Source organism: Anguilla anguilla, chromosome 4, assembly GCF_013347855.1.
Source record: "Anguilla anguilla isolate fAngAng1 chromosome 4, fAngAng1.pri, whole genome shotgun sequence".
In the NCBI taxonomy this organism is placed as follows: Eukaryota; Metazoa; Chordata; class Actinopteri; order Anguilliformes; family Anguillidae; genus Anguilla; species Anguilla anguilla.
The window spans coordinates 39,726,570-39,752,682 of NC_049204.1; the positions used below are offsets into that span (position 1 = coordinate 39,726,570).

General features: G+C 42.5%; 1 protein-coding gene across 9 annotated transcripts in view; it reads right to left on the bottom strand.

Moving 5' to 3' along the window:
• The window catches only part of LOC118225261 (TRAF2 and NCK-interacting protein kinase-like), a 130,516-nt gene that overhangs the window by 45,248 nt on the left and 59,155 nt on the right, over positions 1-26,113 (bottom strand). For all 9 annotated transcript variants that reach the window (XM_035413424.1, XM_035413415.1, XM_035413423.1 and 6 more), the window contains exons 5-12: positions 14,644-14,754; positions 13,737-13,827; positions 12,187-12,317; positions 9,501-9,555; positions 6,079-6,157; positions 4,579-4,754; positions 2,585-2,651; positions 127-325 (exon numbers count right to left, since the gene is read on the bottom strand). In XM_035413424.1, coding sequence (XP_035269315.1) covers positions 127-325; positions 2,585-2,651; positions 4,579-4,754; positions 6,079-6,157; positions 9,501-9,555; positions 12,187-12,317; positions 13,737-13,827; positions 14,644-14,754 — 909 coding nt within the window. The remainder of the gene's footprint in view (positions 1-126; positions 326-2,584; positions 2,652-4,578; positions 4,755-6,078; positions 6,158-9,500; positions 9,556-12,186; positions 12,318-13,736; positions 13,828-14,643; positions 14,755-26,113) is intronic.

Here is a 26,113-nt window from a genome sequence, read left to right on the forward strand (position 1 = left end):
CTGAAATATGGGGCTGAAATAAGAGCGTAATCCATCTCTATTTAAAAGGTATTCATCTGCTGGAGCCGCCACAGACGAAGCGCAGCCGCCACCACTGCCGCCGCCGCCGCCACTGCCCCCCCATACCTCCTCCAGCCTCCGCCGCTGCTCCTTCTGCTCCTCGATGCGCTTCTGCCTCTCGGCCAGCAGCTGGCGCTTGTGCTCCTCGTTCTGCTGCTGCTCCAGCTGCTGCCTGCGCAGCGCCTCCGACCGCTCCTTATTGGCCAGCTGCAGGCGCAAGAAGTCCCGCCTCAAGGTGGACTCCCCGGGGATGTTGATGATGGAACTGAGCACGGAGAAAAAAAACAGGGCGGCGGCATTAATCACTGTGGACCTCCAGCACGGGCAGCCGAACCCCCATGTCCTAATCATGAACACTCTCACACACACACACAGACACACACACACACACACATATATATATATACACACACACACACACACACAGCTTTCCTCCCCTTATCAGACATTGTTGCATATATTCTTTCCCTCTCCAATGTGAACACACACAAATGACACACTTGCACACATATACAGTTTAGTATGCCTGGTGGCGTCAAACAAAAATATGACAGCTATTTAGAGAGACGTAATTATAAATTAGGACAAATGAAAATACAATTTAATGGATGAAACAGAAGTACACACACTTTGTATTTGCATCCGTGTCATTAAATCATTGTCATTATATCAAGTGTATTTCTGAGTAATTATAGGCAGGATTTTCCTGTATGCAAAGTAAAAGAACAGAAAAAGAACAGAAAAACGAGAGCAGATTGAACCAACATGGTGTCTTACCCTGTCCAGCCTGCAGTGATGTCATGTCTACAATAACAATAAACATGGCCCCCAACATTCCCTGTCACCTCCAATTCTCTCTGATACATTTCACCACAGGCATTGTCCACTTCATACAGAGTATAGTTCTCTGTTCAGAGCGATGCTCTATTCTATACCCAATTACTGTTCTCCTGTTCTAAATTACCGCTCCAATTACTGCTCTCACTGACTGTTTTCCAATACTGCTCTCCCCTCATTAGTCCTACAGATGAGGCCAAAAGTTTACATACACCTAGGCCAAAGACATTCAAACTCAATTTTTAACAACTCCACACATTTTGTTACCATATATTTCCTTTGTTAAGTCAATTAGGGTATCTACTTTATCACCATTAGAGGTAATTTCAAAATAATAGCTAAGAGACATATTTATTTCAGCTTTTATGTACCATATCAAATTTTCAGTGGGTCAAAGTTTACATACACTTTGTTAGTATTTGGTGGCATTGCCATTTAATCGCTTAACTTGAATCAAACACTTGGGGTAGCCTTCCACAAGCTTGTCACAATACTTCGCCAGAATTGTTGCCCATTCCTCCTGATAGTACTGGTGTAACTCAGTCAAGGTTGTGGGCCTCGGACACTCTTTTCCAGTTCAGTTCTATGGGATTCAGGTCAGGGCTTTGATGACCACTCCCATACTTTCATTTTGTCATTAAGCCATTTTGTTACAACTTTGGAGGTATGCTTAGGATCATTGTCCTGCTGGAAGACCCAGTTGCGACCAAGTTTTAACTTTCTAGCTGATATTTTGAGGTGTTGCTTCAGTATTTCTAGATAATCCTCCTTCCTCATGATGCCGTCTTTTCCAGCAAAACCCAACAACATGATCCTGCCACCCCCATGCTTCACAGTTGGGATGGTGTTCTTCGGTTTAAAAGCCTCACCCTTTTTCCTCCATAGATAGCGCTGATCATTATGGCCGAACAGTAATAATTTTAGTTTCATCTGACCAGAGAACACTCCTCTAAAAGGCTAGGTCTTCATCCTGGTGATCACCTGCAAACGTCATTCTGGCTTTTTTATGACGTGTTGGAGTAGGGGCCGTTCAGGCCATGGCGATATAGAATTCTCTTAATGGTGGATTTAGATACTATGGTACCTGATGCCTCCAACTCTGTCACCGGTTCCTTTGTTGTTGTCTTGGGGTTCAGTTGAACCTTTTGGACCAAAGTTTGTCCAGCCCTGGGTGTTAATTTCCTGAACGATGCAGTGTGTGGTCCCAAGATAGTTATATTTGCATACAATTGTTTGTACAGATGCTTGTGGTACCTTTAGTTGTTCAGAAATTGCTCCTAAGGAGGAACCAGACTTGTGGAGGTCCACAATTTTTTTTCTGAGGTCTTGGCTGAGTTGCTTGGAGTTTCCCATGGTATCAAGGGCAAAAAGGGAGTGGCTATAAAGGTAGGCCCTTAAATACAGCCACAGGTGCCAATTAACTCCCAATCAACTCCTAATTATATCTGCCCCATTTCTGCTCTTCTTTATCTGCCCCATTACTGCTCTCCTGTATCTGCCCCATTACTGCTCTCCTGTATCTGCCCCATTACTGTTCTCCTGTATCTGCACGATTACTGTTCTCCATTACTCTGGTTATTTTGGTGTTCTGCAGTTCTTGGGATTTGGGGGAGGAATGCAAATGGGGTTTGGTTTCCATCTGATGTTGATTGACATTTACTGGTCGACCTAGGAGGCGGGGTCCTACCTGGGTTCTCCCATGTCATTGTCATCCTCCTCTTCCTCACTCCCGCTGTACTCATACTCAGTCTCATCTGCAAAAATAAACGGAACAAAATGTGAAACTGAGCCATGGACGTTTGGAAGCCAACAGCCAGACCACCATCACAGGGTCAAGCCGGACATCGGCCGTATCGAGCAGAGATAGTCCATGACCATGGATACAGGATGATGAGGGATTTAGACAAGGGAAGGTCTGCAAATTCCAACAGCACCATGAAGCAAGAGAAAAAAAATGGTATTTCTGCTCCCCATTTGCCTGTAGCTGCCCTTTCAAAATTCCTTATTTCTCATTTACACAATGTTGTCTGTATTTCCAGACCTCTGTCAAAGGATTTCCCAGATTGTGGATCCAAATGAAAACATTACATCATCATAACATGAGAAAAAATGTGCCATAAAATAAAAGCTGATTTGTTAATCTTTTCCGTGATTACTACATGACCCTAATTCACCCCTATCATCAGCTCACAGTTTTGGCTACGAGGGTCACCATTAGTAATTACTGAGGGATGGAGAGAAGCAGGAGAAAGAGACATTTGCCTCAATAAGCATCAGTTGGAAAGCTTTCAGTTGTCTATTTCAGAATTTTGCAATACTTATGCCACAAAAGGACATAAAATCACACCATTTTAAATTAATTTCTATTCTTGACACAAGCCATCAGGCCAGTGGTTCAAACTGTGGGTTGTGGGTTGAGTGACAAAGCATGGCATGGGGTAGCATACAGGCAGCTATTAATTTAGACGCTATTATTCTCTTATTTTGGTAAATATTTTAGGTTACATTAAGATATGTATTACTATAGGTAGTAAGTTACCTAAAATTGGCCTGTAAAATGGTAAATGGTAAATGGACTGCATTTATATAGCGCTTTTATCCAAAGCGCTTTACAATTGATGCCTCGCATTCACCAGAGCAGTTAGGGGTTAGGTGTCTTGCTCAGGGACACTTCGACACACCCAGGGCAGGGGATCGAACCGGCAACCCCCGACTGCCAGACAACCGCTCTTACCTCCTGAACTATGTCGCCCCATAAAATCTGAGAATCCCTGCACTGGCCAATAGTATTCACCAACACCAGACATATTTAATGCCCTTGAAGACTGCTGAAGTACTGACAGAGACATTACCATTTTAATAAAAAGAAGGCAGGTTTAGTAGGAAGAGCGTCAAATGGTGCATTACGGCCCAAATTTACATCAAATCAGCTACCATATTCCAAATACTGGTTGAGATTCAATGAAACCACATCCACCCCACCCAAAACAAACCCAAAAAATGTCTAGCAGGGGGTTCAGCATTTGAGAGGGAAATAACACCGCCAGAAAAAATAAAGGCTTCCCCAATGTTGCATTTTTGTATTTAAAAACCCTGTGCAGTACTTCTTTGTCTTTAATGTGTTCATTAAGCTATACAAAACAAGTATACTTATCTTTTCCAAATGCATAAATGGGAAAATAATTAAAATAACCTTTCCTTTTCATGTAAAGTAAAACAGCTCTGAACAGGACAGTTAGAGGACTGAGGGGGTGTGCGCCGTCTATAATGAATATCCATAAGTTCACTTTTGATAGATGGCCCACTAAATAGATTCTGATGTTTAGTGAGCTAGCTGGCAGAACATGGAGATCATTATGGAAAACAACACTGACTTACACCAGAGACACCAAAACCATCCAAATCGCTATGATGGGAAGGATCTAACCGTACATTGTTTTGCTTTGATTTTGTTCAGCGAATTTGTGTCGCAAACAGGACAGGATCATGGCTGGGGAAAAGGCTCTGTGACCAAACAACAACTGGGGATGTTGGGTGTTCTTCATGTCCTTCATAGCTACAGGTATAATTCCTCATAGCAGTGTTAACGGGGCCTTTATACTGAATGCAACACTCTCATCTTTCTCTCCCTGGCTCTTCTTGTTACACTCCATCTGGTCATTAACCGTGTGACACACTCACCTTTCTCCCCTCGCTTCTTCTTGGTACGGTCAATGTGGTCCTTGAGCTGGATGCGGACCTGCCTCTCATTGGTCTGGTCCCGGATGAAGGGGTGTTTGAGTAGCTGCTCAGTGCTGGGCCGCTGTCCGTGACTCTTCACCAGGCAGCTGTCTATGAAGGACTGGAACTTCTTGGACCTGTGAAGAGCAGGGTTGCTCCAGTATTAATTCTTTCTCATTCTTTCTCTGTTTTGGGTCATTCTGCTTGGTACAATAGGGACACATAACCTGGCTGCTATTTGTTTCTGGAGCAGAAGAGATGAGAGATTCAGCACTGCTCACTTTGTTGCTTTGGGGTTTTTCTATCTACATGCAACACAGTTCTGTTTTCAATAAATCCTGAATGTTGGCACGTAATATGAATTTTATCACATTCTCCTTTAACTAATTTGATGCTCTCTCTGTCTCGCAGTGCTGAATCTTTCACCACCTGCACCGCCTCTGCCAATGGGCTCAAATACAATAAGTCTTTTGAGATCCGTCACTCTCAATCTCAACCAAAATCTTCAACTCTCTCTCCCAGTCCCACTCTCTCCTAAAGCCCAACTAATTCTGCCTTCCCTTTCTGCAAAGTTCAGTATGCTCGAAACACCGGGACAGCATACCCACTTTCACAAATTTAAAAGCTCGAATTCACTGCACACCACTCCTACAGTTCTTTGAGCCGTGACGTTTCCACGGGGACACATAAATTGACTCCAGTCAAAAATAAAATCCTGGTCAAATATGCTGGGCAATGCTGCAGCAGCCAAAATTGGAATGTTTAAATTCCTGTTAGTTTTTTCTAGTATTATCTTAACAATATATAAACTGTAATACATTAGAATTATAATCCTAGCAACTCAATTTTAAATTATTTAATGTTATTCAGTGCAAAGTTTAACAAACTGTCATTAGAGACTTTTGCAGTAGCTACTTCAGCCAATTAGATAACAGAAGCGCTCACTCTTGTAATGTCAGATTAGCCATCTAACCATCTGACAGCTGTAGCTAGCAGCAGCAGGTCTGCGTTCAGAGAGCTAGCAGTCTCTATTTCAAGCTAGTAAAGGTTTCACTATTAATGTAATGTCAGATAGCTATCTTAACAACAACTATCACAGCAGAGTTGATTTTAGCGAGCAAGTAAGCAAGCAAATATTTAAATAAAATGATTTGAATTAAATTTAATTGATTCTGCTATCTTGTGCTGCAGGGCCAAATGACAATTAGCAACTTGTGTTGGAAATACTTTTTCATTACTAGAGCTATTTGAATTAGATGTCTTAAGAAAGTTCTGAAGCTAGAAATGACAGCAGGATCCTTAAAAAAATATCTTTTGGAAAATGTTTGTGTAAAGGGTAGTCTGAGTGAGTCATCACACATGCTAAGCAAGCTGTACATATTTCAAGCATAGTTTCAGACATGGTCAAAGACTGGTCTCGTTGATGGTTTCAGAGGTCAAAGATCAGAAGTGTAGACTTACCACTTCTTGGACTTGAGTCTGGGGGCTGGATTCCTGGGAATCAGGAAGAGTGCCCTCATAGGATGCATGTCACACAGTGCTAAAGTGGGAACAGGAGACACTTAATATTCAAAGAGGAGGACGTTTATGTAGAAATAAAAAGCACAATTCCTCCTTCACCAACCATTATCTGAAAGGCAAACATACGTAGTATACTGTATGTGTGTACCCACGTTTAATCAAAATCCTAGTCACCAAAGTCATAAACTATTCATATGAGAGGATTCAAAATGCATTAGAAAAATGCATATGATTTTATTCCCTGTGTATTTTATTTGATGACTCTGAGCTGTAGATGACCGATTTTCCTTTCGCTTTTTTGTTTATTCCTGAGATTTGATTTCTGACCGTGATGTTATTTAGTAGTTTTGTGAAATGGTGTGTATGGTTTCTCAGCAATTGTTTTTTGAGGTTAATTCAAGTAACAGCATGTGTAGGAACAAAACCTGAAGTTTGTTTTGTCAGCTGATCTATTAACAAGGAATAAAAGAGCTTTAAGAGAGAAGTGAGAATGAGGATGGTGAGAAAAAAGTGTGAATCTGAAGATTTTGCACAAATTTTCCATCCTGTCTGAAGATCCGCAAGAAGAGGATTTCTACTGTGCAACCTCCAATGTCACCATGTCAAGTTCCCTTTGATGCACCATCACATAACTTGATTTCTGTCACACTGCCAGCTGGCAATCCACCAACACCTGCTAGTCCACACATTTGCCCTGATGCTCTGTGACGCGTGATTCTAAACATATGTGCGACCGTTATGGCTGCCAGAAATAAATGGTTTCAATGGCTGTCAGCTGTCCTCTCACAAAGTAATAAAGTAATATAATTTTTTTTTTAACTTTCCCCCCCAAATTTTATAGTATACAATCGTAAAGTTACGTGTAGGCTTGTCCCACCACTGTGAGGGCTTCACTCAATTCGGGATGGCGCACATTGTAGCCAGCTGTATTCTCTATTCACTCTGTAATACTCTAGCTGAGCTGTGTAGTTACTGCGATGAGGTCTGCCCAACAGCCAAAGGCACTGTAGTCACGTGATTGGCCAGAGAAGCCAATCAGCATTGAATGAAACGCTATGACCAGTTAGGTATCAATACAGAACATTCCTGGTCACAATCAGCACTTGGCACAATCCAGCCTTTAATCGAATCATGGGACTTGTTCCAGCACTTACCATGCGTATCTCAACAAGATACACCACTCGTGCCTGTTTCAGAACACTACTCCATTATTCACCGACAGACGCATTTCATAATACTTGCCGATTCACACTTATTGGATAATTAATACAGGCAAGCTAACGTGACCACCTTTGCCTGGCAAAGACCGAACGGGGGAGCAAGTGTACAGGTCACTGGGTTAAGTTTCATAAATCACTTTGGGAGCAGAATAGCAGTAGGCTCATACTCACTTCCTGTTCTATCATTGGACGCCATCGTAATAAAGCCCTATTTCACCAATGCTAAATTCCAGCCAGGAACAGCAAATGGAAGGAACTTCTTTATCAACCATAAAGAAGATTTATGTGGCGTATGGGCAGTGGGTGGGAGGGGCAAGAACCATTTTATCTGCAGAAGCCTCTCTGCCAGCAGGCTTCGTTTCATCAGATTTTCTGCAAGGGGTGACATTAAACTTTAACCATAGATTTTTTTTTGTTCTTTTTTTGTGGGAGTGAAAGCACTAATCTCAAATCAGAGATTTATGAGGTGCAGTGAACGACAGTCAGGGATTTGGTGAGTTGTGACATTGAAACATCAATCTGATTCAGAGAAGGGATACATTGAACCACAAACCAAGAAGAGTCGTTTGTGAGTAGTGAAATTTCACAGCAATCGAGGCAGGGGTGTCCAATCGTATCTGAAAAGGGCCAAAGTGCGTGCGGGTTTTTGTTATAACTCATTAAGACACCCAATTACACTTATCAAGGTCTTGATTAAAGACCATGATTAGTTCATTATTTAGTTGGCTAAAACAAAAACCTTTTTGTAAGGGATGAGTTTTTCTGTGTGATATTACACGTATTGGTAACAATGTAATCTCAGCTTTGTGGAAGTGACAATACAATTTATCTGAGACAAGACAATAAAATAACAATAATATAAATTATTATACAAATATATATAGCATTATATATACATTAACTTGTAATATTTACTATTTGCTCCCACACTGGTGAATTGGAAAGTGAAGACCGTCGGTTCTCCATTGAAACACGTGGTGTCACCAGCCCACTTATTTTCACACCGGAGCCCACAGCCAGCTCGCATAGAGCCGAGTCAGAGGAAGACATCTTCTAAATACAGCATTGGCACGCAGTCCACAGGCGTCCACCCAACCAGTGGGGGTCGCTAGGGAGCGAAGAAACTCGGTCCCCTAAACAACCAAACCATCCTGTACCCAGGGCGAGGTAATCGCCACTTGCGCATCGCCTTATGGAACTAACGGTCACAATTCTTGACCATGGGGCTCACCCATGCACCACAGCGCGGTGCCATAACCGAATGAGGCATCCAGCAGCCACCCAAAAAATTTTGTTAATTTTGATATCAAGCATCGTTTACACAGCAAGTGTCATTAAACAATAACCAATTATTTTATCAGGAGTGATATTAAATGGCAATCACACCCCTTTCATTGGAGGATATTGTGGGATATTGTGGGACTTTGTAAAAAGCAACATTTTTAGCAGAGATTCTTCAAGGAGTAACACGGTCCCACATTGGTATTCACGCAGGGTCAGGGAACTGGCACGCTGATAGACACTCTAATGCCCCTTAGAGGCGGTGAGTGGGCCGGAAAGGTTCCGAGTACATGTTGCCAAATCCAACAAACCCCCGCTGCATTCCCCTCTGAGAGCAGAGTGTCTGCCCTCATTAAAGAGAGTCCTGTCCCCTTGGTCTGCACTGGAAGCCTCTACAAACCGCACCGTCAGAGTTCCTACTCAACAGGTCTCACAACATTTCAATGTCATGAGAAATAGAAGGAGAAATGAACCATTACGTTTTTTTTATCTATATGTGATATTTGTGAAACTGTGAGCTGAGGAGAAGGACCTATTTAAGGCATGATATGTTTAAAATATCGTGCGTTCGTGCAGACACACTTGTGGACGCCGTTGGCAGCGAACGCCAGTCACTCTCAGTAGCCAACATAATGACTAAACCGTTGAGCTGGCCAGTTTGTAAAGGATCTTCAGCACACAGACGTTGCAACACTACACTGAGAATGACAACAGGCAAGGGAGTCACCAAAAGGAAAAGGAAAAGAATGTCTGTTTTTTTTTAATTTTGTGCAATTTTCTACAACTTTAAAACATGAAAAATATTTTGAACTATAGAAACGGTGTGCCGTGCCATGCCAAGCTGTACTATAGCCTACTTACGTGGAGCTCCTTCTGCCATCTCTATGGCTGTGATTCCTAGTGACCACAGGTCACTCTGAAAAGAGAAAGAACATGGAGTCAGCCGAGGCTTACCACTTGGCTCTGGATGATGCTGTGACTCAGAGCATATCTCAGTGTCACACGGGGAGACTGGAAGACTCTTAACTATAGAGGTCTATACATGAGGCATGTACATTAGTACAATGGTGCCACCTGTCTGCAGGTCTCTGAATTTCAGAACGGAGGTAAAACTAAGCTGAGGTCCTTTGCTAACCACGTAACAATTATTACTTGCAATATACATTTACAGCATAAATGCATGCAGTGTAATCTGAAGCAATAGCCTCCAAAATCATTCAAACCCTTGATTAAGATGAACAAAGAATGTTATATATACACAATAAACAGATTACTGATACTGTACTGTATTTGTATGCATAAAAAATGGAAAATTATATTGTTGCACAAATACAATTGTACAGAGAAAAAGATTTTATTTCCAAGCAATTTCTTTTTTTCCCAAAAATGATGTCACAATTATTCACACCCCAAATAATTATTTAAAATAAAATCTAACAAAAGCAAACCAACATTTACACACAACATTTGAAAGTTAATCTCAATTGGACTGTATTGTGGCCTTCCATAGCTTCCTGTTTCACCAGGGAAAAAAATGAAAGGTAATACAAATGTAAAATCTCCATGATACAAGACAGAGGGTTGTTGATCAACTGAAGACACCACTTTCCTCTTTATTAGTCCAGTAAGTTTAAACCCACAGGAACATTCGTAAACTTGCCCAACAAAGCACACAGGAGCACCTTACCCCCACACACAGAGAGGCAGACGATTTTGGAGGCAAATACAAACTCAAGGGCCACAGCTGGAGATAGACAAAACATGGCTGCATGTTGGGTCACAAAGCCTCCATATCAACTGTCGGACAACACGTCCATCCCCAACAGGCATTCTGAAATGGCTGGCAAAAACATATCAGTTCATATATTCTGCTTATAATTTAGAGGGAGATGCTCTTCGCATCCGGTAAAATTACATTCAGTAGAATTTCCATCTGAAGGCTAAATGATCTGCTTGTCTAAAATGTACAGGGAGAGGGAGATCCGTTCTGGCCCGGTGGGCCTGTGGGCCATGAGCACCCCAAGACTGACAGCGACATGGCCCACGTTTCGGAAGGGGCGCCAAACATGAGACGCTCAGTGTGCAGAGGGGTCAAGTACGAAGCGCAGCCTATAAAACGTGCTGCTTTGCTTATGGGCGTCTGCAGATGGCCGCCATCTTCCCCGGATTACAGTTCTGCAACTTTACGCACAGCTGCCAAATTCAGCACGTTCGGTTCTGGTGCCGGTCTGTGGGGTCTGCAAGCATGCGTTGTGAGACGGAAGCTCTCTGGAGACACATATTTAGTTTAGTTTATTAGTGTCTCTAATAAACAAGCAAGATGATTAAGTTGATAGGACAGACCCTCCAACAGTAAAATAAGGTGTTTGTCAGAGACAAACATCGTGGAGGGTAGCAGAGAATGCAGTATCATTCAGAATACGCCACAAAACTAAGTGCACCGTGCCAATGACTGCACAACACACTAAACCAACAAGGTCAATGCAACTGCATGAAAGGTACGAAGTCGTTTTCTTTTTTTATGCGGGAAATTCAAACCGTAAGCTTCCTCTCAGATGGAAAGATTACCGCTCAGCGTTCGGGTGTCTCGACAACTCATCTTTGACTCTATCTGCGTTAATGAGGACACAAAAGGGATTAGCCATTTTTAGACATCCACGTCCATTTTTAGATGTCCACTTCCTTTTCCCTCGTAGCGCAATGGCGCGCGCGGCGGCATGCAGGGACTGAAACTCAGCTGGAAAGAAGCAGCAGAGCCAGGCAGACAAGGAGGCCGGCCCTCTCCGCCGGGTGCAGACACACTGCCCTGTTCTCTCTCAGACGCGGAGATAAGGCTGAAGAGATCGTCATTCATTTCTTCTTTCCGCCGCTCTGTCACAGCATCCAGGTTAAATGACCTCCCACGCGCCTCCTTCCCGCCTCTAAAAATAATGCGGACCCGTTTGGGACGGCGGGCAATTGATTTCGCTCCTCTCCAGATACGATCGTAACAAAAGCAATTCCTCCCATCTGAGCAGGGAGGAAATGGCCAGGGGTGACTAACCGTTTCTGAACCGTGTATGTGAGTGTGTGCGTGTGTGTGTACGTGTGTTTGTGCCTGTGCATGTGTGTACGTGTGTTCATGTGTGCGTGTACGTGTGTTTATGTGTGTGGGCATGTGTGTACATGTGTTCATGTGTGCGTGTGTGTGTGTACGTGTGTTTATGTGTGTGTGTACGTGTGTTCATGTGTGCGTGTGGATGCGTGTACGTGTGTGTGTGTGTGTGTATGTGGGTGGGTGAGTGCATGCGTGTTTGTGCGTGTGTGCGTGTGTGTGGATGCGTGTATGTGTGTTTGTGCTTGTGTGCATGCATGTGTGTGCGTAGATGCGTGCATGCGTGTTTGCGCATGTGTGCATGCATGTGTGTGTGTGTGTGGAAGCATGCATGCGTGTTTGCGCATGTGTGCGTGCGTGTGTGGGCGTACGTTCGTATCTCTGTCTGTGTGCATTTGTGCATGCATGTGTATTTGTCCTTTTTCAAGCTTTTCGGGGAACGTGTTCTGATACCTTAAAGTCATACGTGGCGTCGGGGTTCTCGTCACAGGCGATGACTTCAGGGGCCATCCAGTACGGCGTCCCGATGAAAGTGTTCCTGCGGCCCACGGTCCGATCGAGCTGCGCGCTCACACCAAAATCCACTGCAGACCCACACACACACACATACACACACACACACAGAGAGACACACAGACACACACGCACACGTGCACGGGCACGGGCACACGCACACACAAACACACACAGACAAACACAACACACATTCAAGAGGAATTAAGAACAGGTGCATTGGTGCTAGATGTTCCCAGCTAGGGAGGCATTGGCTTTTACTGTCACACTCTGGCTCTGCCAAAGAAGCAGGTATTGGCTTTTATTATGATACTCTGGGTCTACCTACAGAAGCAGGTATTGGCTTTTATTATGATACTCTGGGTCTACCTACAGAAGCAGGTATTGGCTTTTATTATGATACTCTGGGTCTACCTACATAAGCAGGTATTGACTTTTATTATGATACGCTGGGTATACCCACAGAAGCAGGTATTGACTTTTAATAAGATACTCTGGGTCTACCTACAGAAGCAGGTATTGGCTTTTATTATGATATTCTAGGTCTACCTACAGAAGCAGGTATTGGCAGGTCTTTTATCATGAGTGTACAGTACAGTTCATGGTATTGCTCCCCAGCCCAAGCCCTTGTCAATGTCTTTTTTTATGACTGCACGGCAAGTTAGGACCTTGCCTCTTGTGTGTCAGGCAACTAAGAAATAAATTATTTGACAGCCAGGAGCGAGTTGCACGGCGCACATAAGGCTGAATTTCCAACAGGCCGTTTAATGGCGTGCGGCTCCGGTCGATTTCTGCCCTGCGGTACGCACACGCGAGCCGTCAGCGGAGGGCCGCGGCGCTCTGACGTAAAAGACGGTTTGATGCCAGACCATGCTTTATTACATCATCCATTTTACCATTTCATCGTTTACAGTAAGTGTTTATTTGCTCAGCAGCCACTCTCACAGTATACTCCGTGTATCTGCTCGCTCAGCCTGGTTTTTAACTTGATTGAGGTTGAGCCTTTTTTCAAAAACCCCTTTAAGGCAGAAACTACGCTCCTCCAGGACAGGGGCTAAATAGCCCTGCAGGCACAGCTTCCCCCTATGACCAAGGGCCAGCCATTTTGGAGACGCGCTCCAATTCTGCAATCGATTAAAAAAAAACCTGAAACTAGTGGAAAGGGAAGCGTGGCTGCTCAGTAAATGCTGCTAACAAACTGGGCTTTAGTGTCACACGCCAGGGTGTGCTGTCTATCTAATTCTAACCGCGCCAGAGCCAGTAGCCCTGTAGGACAGAACACAAGGGACGGTAGCGCAACCCAGTAACCGTCCCTGCGTCACCACTCAAGACCGGCCTGTGCCTGCCGTTAACGGAGCACGCTCCACAGAGGCGACGGCTGTGCAGCTCTACTGAATGCGGCACGCTGTCTCAAAATGGCGGAGGAGATTGCAGTGGTGGGACGGGCCCTGACTGAGCGCTTGGAGTTAGGGCTGCGGCTGCGCTCTGACCTAGTTTGACCTCGGCGTTCTCCGTGAGCAGGACGTTCTGGCCCTTGATGTCCCGGTGGATGACTTTGTGCTGGTGGAGGTGAGTCAAACCCTGCAAGAGAAGAGTGAATGAGAGAGAGAGAGAGATTTGATTTTTAAAACCCCTTTTATTGGGACATTGTTCAAACACAGAAATTACAGAACTTCAAAAATAAAAAAAAATAAAAAAGACCAAACAACAAAAAACAAACCCAAACAACCACTACAGGCAGCAAAAGAGGGAGAGAAAAAAGGCATAAAAAAGAGGGAAAGTGAGAAAGAGAGAGGGAAAGTGGGAGAAAAAGAGAGACAGACAGATAGAGAGAAAGAGAGAGGCAGTTACTGTTGGGGAATGGAGAGTAATGGGAGGGAGTCACTGTTGGGGGATAGAGAGTAATAGGAGAGAGGCACTGTTGGGGGACAAAGAGTAATGGGAGAGAGTCACTGCTGGGGGACAGAGAGTAATGGGAGGGAGTCACTGCTGGGGAACAGAGAGTAATGGGAGGGAGTCACTGCTGGGGGACAGAGAGTAATGGGAGGGAGGCACTGCTGGGGGACAGAGAGTAATGGGAGGGAGTCACTGCTGGGAGACAGATAGTAATGGGAGAGAGTCACTGTTAGGGGACAGAGAGTAATGGGAGGGAGTCACTGTTGGGGGCAGAGAGTAATGGGAGGGAGTCACTGTTAGGGGACAGAGAGTAATGGGAGGGAGTCACTGCTGGGGGACAGAGAGTAATGGGAGGGAGGCACTGCTGGGGGACAGAGAGTAATGGGAGAGAGTCACTGCTGGGGGACAGAGAGTAATGGGAGAGAGTCACTGCTGGGGGACAGAGAGTAATGGGAGAGAGGCACTTTTATGGGGCAGAGTCACTGTTGACTGAGCACTCACTCTGAGGATCTCCCTGCAGATGTAGGCCGTCCACTCCTCCTTCAGCGAGTTCCCCTTGGTGTTCTTTATCAGGTCTGTCACCGAGCCAGCGCCACAGAACTCCATCACCAGCTGCACAACAGACAGGGAGAAGTCAGCGTGTGTGTGTGTGTGTGTGTGTGTGTGTGTGCGCAATCGTGCAGGTGCATGCGTGCGTGTGTGAGTGTGAGTCTCAAAGCATGTACCCAAACAGGCATATTTATACTTTCACAAATACCATTGGAGTCTACATGTGCTCAACAGGGTTCCATCAAATATCTGAAAACAGCAGGACAGCAACCTTTGCAGTGAAACAAAGCAGTTTATTATTAATACTGAGAAAATGCTACTGCTATATTTTGGCAAATTACTTTTTTAAAATTATTTTTAAATCTATTTCCTGTGAAGGTCTTTGAGACTTGCTCCTGCAAATGAGCTGCTATGCAAGTAGAATCTTATTATTACTGATATTGTCATTTGAGTGTATTTGCAATTTCTTCCAACCAATGGTTTATGATAATAAATCTTTTTTTCATTACTCTTTTGTTGTTGTTGTGTATTTATGTGTAGAGATGGAAATGAGCCGTTTACTTAACAATGCATTTACACAACTGCTGTTTAAATCGCCTAAATGCCTAAATGTAAATGTAGACTAAAATAAGTAGGTACTTGCATGTCCTTATGTACATAAGAATATGTAAAAATAAGACTGTATGTTTGAATGTTAGCATTTAAGAGTCTGTGTGTATGTGTGTGTGCGTGTGTGTGTGTACATGTGTGGGTGGATTTGTGTGTACATGAGTGTGAGTGTGTGTGTGTGTGTGGTGTGTGTGTGTGTGTACGTGTATACATGAGTGTGTGTGTACTGGAGACAGGTGACTGAAGGGTAGCAGACATAATCTGAGCTCATTTCAGTCCTGATTGGAATGTTTTGAGAAGGATGCCCCAGGGATTGCTGATATGTGCAAGACGGACTCGGCTCAGTGGAAAGGATTTGGGGAGGCTGTCAGCTCGCAGCGGCTTAGCGGCTGCACCGCGATCGCTGATTAACATGCTTTAGCTCCAGGAATGAGCCCCCGGAACCATACCACCAAAACAAGGAGGGTGAAAGGAGAATGCGGCGGGCGCACGGCACACTTTTATTTTGGCACAAGTGTCCTTTCTCAATTCAGGCATTCTCTTCCTGTAGACAGACGCTCTGCGGCTCTCTGGCCATGTCCCAATCACTGGATACTTGTTCCCTATGCACACCCCAACTCTCTCTTTCCCTTTCATTCTCTCTTTCTGCCTCTCTTTCACTTTTTCTCTCTGTCTGTCTCTCTCTCTTTTGCCCTCTACCCCCTGCTTCGTTTCTACCTCAAAACATTTTTCTCTCCTTTGCTGACAGTTTTCTATCCATAATCCTGTTGCCTGTGCCGTCTTTTCACCCACATTACCATACGCACACACACAAGTAAACATGCACACACAGACACACAGACACAAGTAAACACGCACACACACACACACACACACACACAAAAGCCCACACGTACACACAAACACACACACATACAAGAGCCTCAAGCTTCAAGCCATTTTAAAAGAGATAAAAAGCACCTTAGTGTGTGTCCTACACACGTGTGTGTACTACTGCGCAAATCAACGCATACCATATTACACTCCTAATAGAAATGGCCACATGAAAAACACCTTTGTTTGCTTTTAGAAGTGCCTCAGCATTGCATGGCCTTCAAGGATTACATCTGGTCATTTAAACATAGGAGGTCATCAGACATAGGAGGTGCTCATAAAAGGATGGGAGGGATTCAACATAGACAATCATGAAAATAACTACAGGTAGATTCATTTCTCTGCAGCACTCAAGCTTCTAGTAGAGCTGCATTGATGGCAGTATAAATCTGACTGTATGGAGATTCATTTGGGCGAACATGTAGCTTCATACGTGATCTGCCACGGGGGCAGAAGCCCAAGGACACAACAGGCTTTCTGTTCACTGAAGCCCTGAATGCCTAAAGCGGGAAGTGATCCCCAGGACAGGACACACCTTCTGTACCTCTGTATTACCTACTTAAGGCATTCTTTAAAGAACATTTGAACACCATATAGCATCTTCATAATCTAACCACACACCTTAAGAATGTGTCATAGCAAATCAGAATACAATGGAAGGTCACCATCACTTCATTTTGCGCACATGGAAATGCTACACACATTATATGGTGAGTAGTACAGTGCAGATGAAGGCATTATAGACATTAGCATGCTAACAAATACACTGTTAGTTAAACTATACAGTTGATGCGTACCTACTGAGGTTATAACAAATAGGGTGAAATGCCTCCCAATGACAGGGTAAAAAGCAAACAGTTATAGCAAATAATAAGCAAGCATGCGTGTTAAGGCTCATGTCCGATACGATGCAGAACTGTTGTCATTGCAATATGGACACCCGTACTGTGTGTATTTCAAGTCTGCTATATTTACACCCATTGTGCATAGCAACAGGGATCTCTATTAAGGCCAATCACAAGCTCTCCTTCCTTCAATTTTAACCCAGCTTTCATCAATGTCTCACACAAAGTAAACGAGCGCTGTTCCAATGTGATGTAAGTTTTCCCACATAAATGATGTCACTTGGCCTGGAGCGTAATTTTCACATCAAGAAAATGTTTTCTTTATGGGGCATTTTCAGATTTACCAGACTTACGCAGCTGAATAAGCGTTTTTTTGCCCGGTAAAAATCACGCAGGTATTCAGCCTCACCTTGCACAGATGCGAGGGTGATATCAGGTTTGATATTATTGAATTTGATATTACAGAATACCAAGGGTATTATTTGATATTACTCCTTGCACACACTGGAAAATGTCAATTTGCTCAGGTTAAGCACAAGCCCACGGGCAGACAAAAATAGCCTCGCAGCATTCCACTAACATTGCATTCCCGATATCTGACTCCTCATAACCCCAATGAGAATTTAATTATGAAATATTTACTAAAATGCTTTTCAGATAAAGAGCTCACAAAATTATAAGGTTGTTTCGGTGCATCTGGGGTAAAATATCACTGCGGATTGTCACCATAAAGCTGAATAATGTTCAAAAGGAGTAACAGAGTTAATAATAAAACAATAGTAAATAAAAATTGCTGTGCGTAAGAGAGTCTGTATTTGGGTTCGTTTTCAATAGGCCCATTTGAAACAGCCTACTAAACAAGAAGTGCCCCCTCACCGTGTTAAAAATGCTCCCGTTATGTAGTGATTTAAATCATTTTTTTTTTTTGACCAACATTATGCGACTGCATTCTGCATTCTTCCACGCTCTCTGCCTAGGGAAGGCTCGGGTGTTCAGACAAGGGACAAAGTGACTATTCAAGTACTGAAGCTGCAAGCCACCTTAGAATAGATGATTATCGCTCCGATATCTTGAATGCACGAATTAGTGAAATATGCCTCAAATTATTATCAGTTGAGGTTTGATTATGTGAAAATCAATAGTACACTGTGAGTTGATACAACTTATTTATGGATGCTGTGCAAACATAAAAGGCTTGTCACCAGACCTTAGAATTTTTAATCCACAGAACCTTCAAGTTGAGCAAACCGAAAATGCTATTGCAATCAGTTAGGCCTACAGTGCATCTTACTCCAATGATGACAGGTGATGATGATGGTCTAACAAATTCCCTTTACTCTAGCAATGAGGGCCAAGACTGCAGTGGGATCGGTGGGGCAATGCAAGCAGGATTTGGATGACATCAAACATAAATGAAGGGATATGTAGACTGCCACAATGCATTAGTCGGCAGAAAGGGAGGCAGACCTGTACATACATATATTGCATTACAAACTATGTACAAACTTTCGCGTGAGTTTATTATTTCGGAATTTAATTAACCATCGACTGAAAGAACTGTCTTGCAGTCCCTGGTCAATCAGATATGAGGTCAAATTTACGGGACATTCGTTTTTAATTCCAAACTCATTAATAGTGTCGATGTAAACAATTCTGGAATTTAACAGTGACAAAACAATGCAAATTGTAATTCATTCATAAATATAAATCACTCATTAAGAATTCTGCATGCAACACAGACTTTTTGTTGAATCCACTTGTAGTCGCACAACTCTCCCTGATGGCAGTGCACCAGATATTCCACCTTTTCTTTAAGTACTGTAAAATGTGCAAGGAATAAGATGTTGGTAAGAAGGCTTTCTTTGAATGGGCTCTGCCCCACGTGTGTATCTACCTCTCCATCACTTGTGTACCAGTAACCCCCCAAGTCTGAATCTTCCTTACATTTCTTATGTGTGCAGTTATGGAATTAAATTGACTGCGCACACCTATCTAAAGTCTGACGTGTGACCAAGGCATGCAAATGGATAACTTTAGGCATAACTTTTTGGCATGACTTTGATATTAAGATTTTGTCATGCATACATATTATTTAATTTTTACAGAAGTATAGAATATACTGCATGCTTTCTATGTCAGTAACTTAGGTTTTTACATTGATAATGTTATATACTGCAGATGGAAGCTAAAATCATTACAGCAATCTGGTTGCAATATGCAGAACAAATGGAAGCCATTTACTCATGAAAACGGGTTATTCATATGAAAGCATTGTGCAGTGCCAGCTCATTCACCATATACCTCCTCAGTATGACCCCCTGACAGAAGCCGCTATGCACAACTGCACTGGCGCTGCTCCACGCGGTCACTTACTCACGGGTCATCTGCAGGCCAGCGCAGTGTACAGGACACGGCCATTAATGGCATGACTGCATTCGCCGACCAGTGAAAAGGTCAAGCCTGATATGACCAGAGCGCTTCGTACTGCGGGGCGAGATCACACTCCGTTGAAAGTAATTTCCCCGGAGTGTCGACGTCCGATTCGCAGTAAATTAAACGATCAGCTAGCGCCGTGGCAACAACATCAAGCCCCTGAAGGTCATGAAGCAAACACGGCGGTCTCCAGCGAGACGTACCCAGGGAGAATCTGTGTTTTCAATTAAAGAGGTTTGTCCATTTGCTGGAATCACCGGTGGTGCATGCGAGAGATAGCGTTGCTCTGACACAAGAACGTACAGATAGTATATAAATTATGTCATTTCAATTATTACACTCCAGAAACATTATCATAAAATGATGCCGCTACACACTCATACAGATGCTGCACATACAAAGCATGCAAAAATAGAACAAGATATCAGAATTATATAACAATTACACAAAGTGTTTTTTAATTCTTTGCAGAAAACTTAATTATGACTGCTGTTTTTTTTTTTTTTGCAATAATGAGTTGAAGATACTCCTTCCATCTCACCCAACTACTACACCAAAAATATTACAACCACCTACCAGACCAATATTACCGCACTTTACTACACATTCCAGCTACTAAATAAATATAATACTGAAATGAAAACATGAACAAGGTGCATGTATGTGTCCCCATTACAAAGTATGACCTGTGTGACTATAATAGTCATATAAGCTTAGCAGTTAGAGAGACAGACTTGCACTCTGCAGGCCATAGGTTAGAATCATGAGACCGGCACAGCTGTTATGCCCTTGAGCATCATGCCTGAATTACTTCCACAAACTTCCTGCAGTAAAGCTGTAATGTAACAGAAGCATATTCAATATGAGCTACCTGGAAGTCGTGCTGAACAAGGGCAAAGTACAATAAATGAATACATAATCACATGTGACTTCTGGAGTGATTCCCTCTATTCTATCAGCTCAGCAACAAAGTTTAGGAGCACTTTCTGAAACAGAACGTCCATATGCAGTGCATAATGCTCCCTCATAAAACAGACAGCTCATTCAATCCCATGTAAATCTTGTTACATATCATTTTAAGGAGGATGGTCAGTGGAACTTCTGCGTGGTGTGTTAGGCTAAAGCACTAGGCCTCGGTGCGCTGAAGCAGCACACGGTCCAGTATGGAATACAGGGCGTTCCAGTCCATGCATATAGCGACCTGATCATAGCGTCATGACGGGAGGGAGGGATTTCAGTCTGCAGGGTTTCCCTTAGCTCTGGAGTGCCGCCTTGGTGCTTTTACTTTTCCCGCACAAGATTCATATGAAGTGGAAATCTCCAAAGCAGTTACTACACAGCTCAGCCAGCAGATTGAAGAACAAAAAGCAAAGTGAAGGCACGTACTTCAGAAGACGACTAATTTGCTCTCTCCGGAATTTAGAGAGGATGCTGCATCAACGGGACAGGCCAACGAATGTGAGCTTGCATCCCAAATTTGGAGAAAATAGGTGATAAAATGTTAAAATAAAGAATGGTGGTCACAGTTCCCAGACTGACCAGCATCACTACAAAATGGCCACCCATCTTAAGATCATATAACATATGTAATAGTATGTTTACTAACACATATCAACTGCTTCATAACCTAAGGACAAAGTTTTACAGCGAATTTCTGCCCTCCAGTATTTCTTCACTAGTATCGGCAAGGGTATTCGGCTAGGTCAAATGCAAAGTGTGCAATCACACAGATGGACCTACAGATTTTTTATTGTACCTGATCAACTGCAAGCAAATGAATCTAATTTTATATCAATACCTTGTATAACAAGAATATCAATGTGATAAAATCTATTGTAACATCATTGTATTTATCCTGTTTAGATATTCTATTACTCATAAACTTGAGTTTTCAAACATGGAGTTCATTTTTTGGTTTTTCATAATAGGATTACACAGTAGGGCAATATAATATTCTGCATACCTCAGCCCCACACATACATCAAATTTGAAAACCCATCTATTGGACGCCTGTGCATTTCTTGTAATATAGAATTCAAACAGAAATCATAAGACCTACACAATCATGAGGAAAAGCACTAGTTCAGACATTCAGACAGATTTGCATCTCTGCTGTAAAAAAAACATGATGCTATGCAAATAAAATAAAGAAGTAAGTGTTATAAAAGTCTGCCTTCAGCAATAAAGTGCACACGCAACACATGCACAACGCATGCACACACACACACACGCATATAAGAAAATGAGATTGGGCAGAAAATAAATGTCCAAGCATCAGACACAGAAGGTAGACGGAAAGTAGAGTATGTGAACTGTAAATTCCTGAAATATTGACACCAATATTTAACCGAAAGTTAAATAAAGACAGTTATGTTTAGATAAAGAATTTTATTTCTGTCCGTTACAGCAGGTTTGATAGCTCTAAGCCAACTTTTGAAAATGTTTTAAAAATGTTCCTCTGTATATAATAAATGACACAGTCAACGTTTATTAATACAAAAATAAACAGAGCAGAGCCTCTTGATACTTGACTTTAGGACACTGCTGAATGTGCCAAAAAGGTTTATTTGTTTATTTATTTTTTGCATTATCAGGTTTGTTCATTACATTATGTGCCCTGTTCATGTTCACGTCATAAATTAAAATTTCATAGCATTTAAGATGCAGATACAACACAAGCCCTCAGCCGATTGGTGACTGAGCATTTTAATCCCACATCGGCAGGATTACAGAATTTAACCAGTCATGTCCTTCTACCCCATTCACAACATTCTGGAACTAAAATAAAAGGCTAAAAACAAGACTAGAGACCAAAAACCACAAAATGACTGTAAACGCATCGACTCAATTCTTTAAAAGAGGGCCTCACCAAGAGCGTAAAATTCACATAAATGAATTTCATGGGTGAAGGTAAATGTTTTCAGTAAAGTAAGAATCAGCTGCCAGGGGAGGGAGGTTCCAGTCAGAGACCGAACTGATCCACAGAACATATTACTCACTCCATCATTACAGCACTCATTTCCCCCTAATATGCTGTAAAGGCTGACATCAGTCACAGTCACACACTGGACTGGTTTGAGTTGTGTCCGGGAGGCTATTTTTAGGAAACAGATTGTGTCTTCAGGGCTTTCGGTCTCGTATCTGGGGCGCTGACATGCAAGTCCATGGGGCTTATTTCCCATGATGCAATGCAGTGTCCCCTTGTGAGGGCACCATGGGTGGCTGGAAAACATGACAGGGGTCAGCCAGTCTAGTCTAGTGAAGGCGCCTAGAAAGAAGCAGTTGATTTTACACACACAAACATGTATACAAACCCATATGCACTCACACGCAATTTAGCCTACATTCACACGCATTCACAAACATGTACCACACAAACACACACGCAAATATTAAACTGAAATCCTGTACAGAACAAGCAGTCCAAGCAGGAATTCAATTTTGAGAGGTGCCCGAGGTGGCTGTAGTGCTGTTGTAAGGTCTATAAAAACCAACAGAAAAGCTAACTGAATAAATCAGCAGTGTCTTAATCGAAGTGTGGAACCAAACTGGGACCTTGTTTGCGAAGCATGCCTATAAAAGACAGACCGTAAAAAAAGGTGGCATAGACATGGACAAGGCCTCCTCTTCAGAAACAGGCGTCACTATGGTGATGCCACACATTACCAAGAGCGCGCACAGAAGTCAGAATGAAAAGAACAAGCACGAAACCGTCCAGACCCACGGCGCACCTGTACTAACTATATAGCTAGCTAGCTAGCTAGCTATGGCATGTCCTCACCTCTGTAACATCATTTGTTGTCCTGTGTGTCCATACATCTGTATCGGTGGTTGTACCTGTGTGTCCTTAGCTCCTACTCATGCGTGCAGGATAGCATCCGTATGCGCTAACTAGGTTAACTAAAGTAGGCGGTCCGTACTCGCTAACTAGGTTAACTAAAGTAAGCGAAACGCAAACATGTTAGGGTTAGCTAAAGTAACGTTAGGCGATAAAGCTGTGCTTAAAAATGTCGTGCCGTACCACCTGCGCATGCGTCCCACAAAATGTCCCTCAAAGGTCGTCCATGAGTGAGTGAGTGAGTGACCACAATTTGCCATGCCTAGCTCACAGCGGCAGTCCTGCCTGCGCGCCGTGGGAAAAAGAGCAGGGCTGCCGGCTGACTCATCCTGCTAAGGCCCTGTTCTACTGCACTGATAGGCCTCGTGGTCTGATATTGAATCTGAACCAATGCTGACTGTGAGAGAGAGAGAGAGAGAGAGAGAGAGAGAGAGAGAGAGAGAGAGGAGAGAGGAGGATAGGGAGACAGAGAGAGAGAGAGAGACAGAGACTGTGTGGCATTCCTTGGCATTGTCCTGTCAGCAGCTGACCTGACTCATCGTAAACCTTTGAGATGACAAAGATAGTCAGAGTGTTGCACCTTACTTGAACGAGTTGACCAGTATTAATATGGGTAGCGATGCCAGTGTAGGAGTTAAAATACATATTACTTTACTGGTGTGGTCAAAACACGAATTATATTTCAAGTGAAAATTAATATAGCGAGTGACAGTGACAACAATGCTTCTGTCAGCAAAAAATTCGGAGAGTCCCTTCCCTCAGGATGCCGCTGAGGAACAAGATCAAAGAGAAGAAATGAAGAAGGTATGTGACTTATTGTAACTGTGTTTGTGTATTATGTTTTAATTATGATTTTGTTGAGGTTATTTGGTTAACTAGCTGCTCTAGCTGAACGCTACAGGCTACGAAATGATTATCCAACGTTATCAGTATGTTCACAGCCTAATGGGTTCTCTTTGACACAGGTTAATTTTGTAGCTAAACACAACATAGGATCAAAAGTCAAGATAGCATTGATTAAAATTTTATTTCACTCCTACTTCTTCATTATGACTAACACCTATGTTAGTGCTACTGTTTTATTAGACCTATAAGGCCAGCTGATGGGCTATTCGTTTTACTTAAAGCCACAGCAGTCTTATTCAGGGCTAGTGCTTTTAGTCTGTTCTTTTAGATTTCTGTCTACACATGACTAATATTAATGAGTAATGATTCCAGTGCAGGAGTAAATTACTAGTTAGCCTACCATAGCCTACATTATTGAAATGATTCTTTTTTTGAAAAGCAAGGCTAGCCTCATCTCATTAATAGGACTAAGGCATCGTTAATAACATAAAATGACACAGGTGGCTTGTTTTTAAATTGTAATACTACAGGGTAGACATAGATAATACTCCTACTCCTAATTAATCCCTTATTTATCCAGGGAAGGTCCATTGAGAACATATTTCTCTTTTTCAAGGACACCCTAGGAGAAAGGCCAGAGAGAACAGTTGCAAGCAGGGAGTCAGGGAGAGAGAACAGGGGCAATCGTTGGGTTAAGGGCCTTGCTCAAGGGCTCAACAGCAGAGTTCTTTCTTGTAGGAACCCAACTTCATCTCTCCAGATACAAATCAGCATCCCTATATGCCCACCAGGGGCTTGAACGAGCAACTGCACAGTTCCCAGTCAAACACCCTACCACAAGGCAACCCTGCTGCCCGAACAAATTTTCCTGTGTTATGAAAATAGTATAATGTTACATATATTCATGGTATTTATATGATTATAACATCTTTGTGTGCTCACAGAGCATCAGCAAGCCACTAAAAACCTTGTTGATAGAACTGTCCCTCCTGAACATGGCAATGAGTACATCACTTGTTGGATGTGTTGCACTTTAATGCAGCAGTTCATAATCAAATATAGTGTTCCAATGCAATTGTGTTTATTGTTTAATGATTTTAAATGCATTGGAGATTACATTGTTCATTTGATAGATTGATAATGTTAATTCTCTGGTGTTATCATTGTTTATCACTATTGCCAATTCCAACAGGTTGTTGCCTGTCTTTAGCCACTGGATGAGTTGTGCTTTAATACAACAGTTCTTTATTTAATTTACTGTTCTACTGCAGCTCTGTTAATTTGCTATTATATTTAAGACCATCCTGTTCAGTTTAAAAATTAATATTGTTATTTGCTTGTTTCTTAGCACAATTTTAGCCAATAGCCTTCACAAGATGGGTAATGCTTTAATACAATATTACCTAATCGAATGTACTATGCCATTGTGATTGTATTTATAGATAAATAACATACTTAATGTAATATTGGTGATACACATTGCAATAGGATGTCAAAGATACAAATACAACAAATAATACAAATAAATGATATTACAAAACAAATTATGTATCAATGTATTCTTACTCAATGGAATTGGAATGGAATGCAATGGAATCTTTAAATGTTGTTTTCTCAGTTTTAAGTTTTGGGCTATTGCTCGCTTTAAAACATCATAACATGGACTCTGATTGAGATATCAAAAGAATTCAAAGAAAATATTGTTCAGAACAGAATTTACAAATCAGAATAACTAATAATAACTATAATCAAAAACAAAAAATATCACCATGTGAAGGGTTTTCCCAGGCAGAATGAAGAGCAATGAGGAGTCTTAACGGTGCTCTTAGTTACACAGAGGGAATTGTCCTCCAGAAGAGACTGAATGTGTTCACTCACTCTCACTGTTCTCCAGAGCCAGAGTCACCCACCAGCTTTTACCTGGTATTTCACCACTGACCACAAACACCTTTTCCAGCTGTTACAGCACTGATCACTA